Source organism: Urtica dioica, chromosome 6 (assembly GCF_054948205.1).
Source record: "Urtica dioica subsp. dioica isolate 48M chromosome 6, U.dioica_male_clone48M_v1_H2, whole genome shotgun sequence".
NCBI lineage: Eukaryota > Viridiplantae > Streptophyta > Magnoliopsida > Rosales > Urticaceae > Urtica > Urtica dioica.
In genome coordinates this window covers 35,451,727-35,454,678 of record NC_142761.1, presented here as the reverse complement: position 1 = coordinate 35,454,678, position 2,952 = coordinate 35,451,727, and the positions used below count along the sequence as shown (strand labels likewise).

The window sequence follows — 2,952 nt, the reverse complement described above, 5'->3', positions numbered from 1 at the left end:
TCAAGGCCATAGGCATAGAGATATTAGTTTTAATTTTAGTAGTTAACAGTGAAGCGAGTATTTTCAGCTATGAAAATCCACGGAATGGAACAGGAAATCAATGGATACATTGCGAAAGATATCTTTGATTATAAGTTTGATAATGAAGTTATTATGCAAAAATTTCAAAATATGAATACTCGACGAAGTCAATTGTAGTATCATATATTTTCTTTGTTATTTAAATAGTTATTTTTTAATGTTTTGTAGATATACAAATAAAAAATATTATCTACATCATAAGCATTAGTCCTTATGAATAAGATTCATGACTTGGTCCTTGTCATTGCAATCCTACACAAAAATGCATTTATCAAAATAGTAAAAATAAATGTATTTATCAGACAAATACAATATTTTTAGGAAACATTTTATTAATTATCTTGTAGGTAATTACATGCCTGGTGATCACACCAATACCAAATTTAACAAGACATAACTTGGGAATTATTCTTCAAAAGCATACCATCATTTGAGAAAAGCATAAATAAAACAGACAATAAATTGGAGCCAAATAAAAAATAAAATAAAAACTCTAATTAGTTAATTGCCACACTGTGGAGCACCACAGTCTCCACGGTCAGCCCAGGTCCGAAGCCGAACAGGACTCCCCACTCAAGCCCTTCTCCGGTTGTCTTGAGCCCGTCTTGCGCACACTTCTTCCTCATCTCATCCAATATGAACAAGACACACGCGCTCGACATGTTCCCATAGTCGCTGAGCACTTGTCTCGTAGCCCTCAGCTTCTCGGCCTTGAGGCCCAATTTGAGCTCCACTTGGTCAAGAATTGCGGGCCCACCTGGATGCGCAATCCAAAATAAGGAGTTCCAGTCGGAAATTCCCAACGGCTTGAAAGCCTCAACTAGGCTCTTCTCAATGTTCTTCGAAATGAGCCCGGGAACATCCTTGAGAAGGTGAAATGTGAGCCCAACTTCACGAAGGTGTCCATCGATCGCCCCATCACTATCGGGGAGAATGGTTTGGGATGCCGAGACCAACTCAAACAAGGGTTTCTCGATATCGGGAATCGGATCAGCCCCAATGATGATGGCGGCTGCGCCGTCACCAAACAGAGCTTGGCCCACAAGACTGTCGAGGTGGGCGTCGCTGGGCCCACGAAAAGTGACAGCGGTGATCTCAGAGCAGACGACAAGGACGCGAGCTCCTCTGTTGTTTTCGGCCAAGTCTTTAGCGAGACGGAGGACCGTGCCGCCAGCGAAGCAGCCTTGTTGGTACATCATGAGGCGCTTCACAGAGGGTCGGAGCCCCAAAAGCTTGGTGAGCTGATAGTCAGCGCCGGGCATGTCAACGCCGCTAGTTGTGCAAAACACCAAGTGAGTGATCTTTGACTTTGGTTGTCCCCATTCTTTGATGGCCTTTGTTGCAGCTTCTTTTCCCAACCTTGGCACTTCCACAACCACCATGTCTTGCCTTGCATCCAAGGAAGGAGCCTCATAAGCACACACACTTGGGTTTTCCTTTAGAATCTCCTCATTCAGGTACATGTAACGCGTCTTGATCATGGATTTCTCACCTGTAATCATGGTAAACAAAGAGAAATTGTTACACAAATTACTGGTAATTAAATTTTAAAGGGAAAGATCAGAGTAAGAAAAAATGTTACTCGTTATGACAAGCATAGAAAAAAGCATAAACTACCCATTCCATAGATCTTGTTTTCTTAATGTGACTGTCAGCAGAGAGGATTATTTGGTATCTAAATTGAAATAGATTAGCTTCGGAATCATTTCCGATTTGGCTGAGCATGTAAGTGGAACATGACATTCACTATAAGTATATGCATTAATATCCTTTAACACATTTTTTAACCAAAATCAACATGTATAACTCTCTCAAAATACTACTTTTTTTTTTATAAAAATATCATCTCAAAATACCCTCAGCGATACTTGAGTGATTCATAAAAGACTTTGAATGGTTTAAAAAGACATCTTAATTACTCCCTGATCGCCAAAATGATTCTGATTATAAATATTGATTAATCCAACTATTAAATTATGCCGGTCCATAATTTTCTAGCTATACTAACATATCACAAACCAATATGTCTGTGCCCCAAAATATGTGTATACAAATATGATCAAAAGAGCTACGTACTTATTCCCATTATTTAAAGCTCGTATAGAATTGAAACCCTAGTTGAACAAGACCAAAATAAATTCAGCACAAACATAACATATATACATATAAACTTACACATGCGCTTGAATTTTTCCTTGAGCTCAGTCTTGTGTTCGCTGTTTGTAATGCGAAAGTAGTAATCCGGATAAGTGCTCTGATCAACGCAATTGGGAGGTGTTGCGGTCCCGATTGCCATCACGGTGGCTGGGCCTTCGGCCCTTTGAGCCCTTCGAACTTCCTCAACAGTCACCATGTTTTCTCTACCGACAAAAAAAAAGAAGAAGAAGCCCTCTTTGGTGTTTATAGAGTGCTAATTAGAGTGAGAGAATGAATTAAGAACTATTGGTAAAGAATATTTGACGTGTTTGAACTTTGCATGGACTTTATATTATGAAAAGAATGAAAGGGTAGATGAGAGTCACGTGCAATAGAAATCCCTCTATAGGAAGTTGAGAGACTCATTTGCGGTTTGAATTGAACGACGTACGAGGAAATAGGTGGTTGGCACGTGCCTTTGGGGGTTTGGCGTTTTCTCTCTGGTAGTTCCACATGTTTTGGGGGATTTTATGAACAGTTATAGGTGCAGCTGACTCCACGTTACCAAACTAATTATGAAATAGAAAATTTGAGAAACCAAAAACTTGGTGCTACCTTGAAAATTAAGTTCATTGTTGAATATGTTAGGAAAATTAAATATTTTGGTAGGTAAAACGTCCAAAATACCCACGTCAAAAAAATTCTAAACGATTAGAAAGATAAAGGTAAAAACTT

At 39.2% G+C, this 2,952-nt stretch overlaps 1 protein-coding gene across 1 annotated transcript; it reads right to left on the bottom strand.

The window, feature by feature from the left end:
* Nucleotides 1-395: 395 nt before the first annotated feature.
* Nucleotides 396-2,536, bottom strand: LOC149393803 (chalcone synthase 1-like). Its single transcript, XM_089616492.1, has 2 exons — nucleotides 2,257-2,536; nucleotides 396-1,573 (listed from the first exon to the last, which is right to left on the bottom strand). Exons 1-2 carry the CDS (start codon nucleotides 2,432-2,434, stop codon nucleotides 579-581), a joined length of 1,173 nt encoding a protein of 390 aa, XP_089472618.1. The 5' UTR covers nucleotides 2,435-2,536; the 3' UTR covers nucleotides 396-578.
* Between the last annotated feature and the right edge of the window lie 416 nt (nucleotides 2,537-2,952).

Bases quoted from the DNA above. Each gene is read 5' to 3' on its own strand.
- LOC149393803 (XM_089616492.1), bottom strand. From the start codon at position 2,434: ATGGTGACTGTTGAGGAAGTTCGAAGGGCTCAAAGGGCCGAAGGCCCA. The intron at 1,574-2,256 runs GTAAGTTTATAT...CCATGATTACAG, and splicing joins GGAAAAATTCAAGCGCATGT to GTGAGAAATCCATGATCAAG.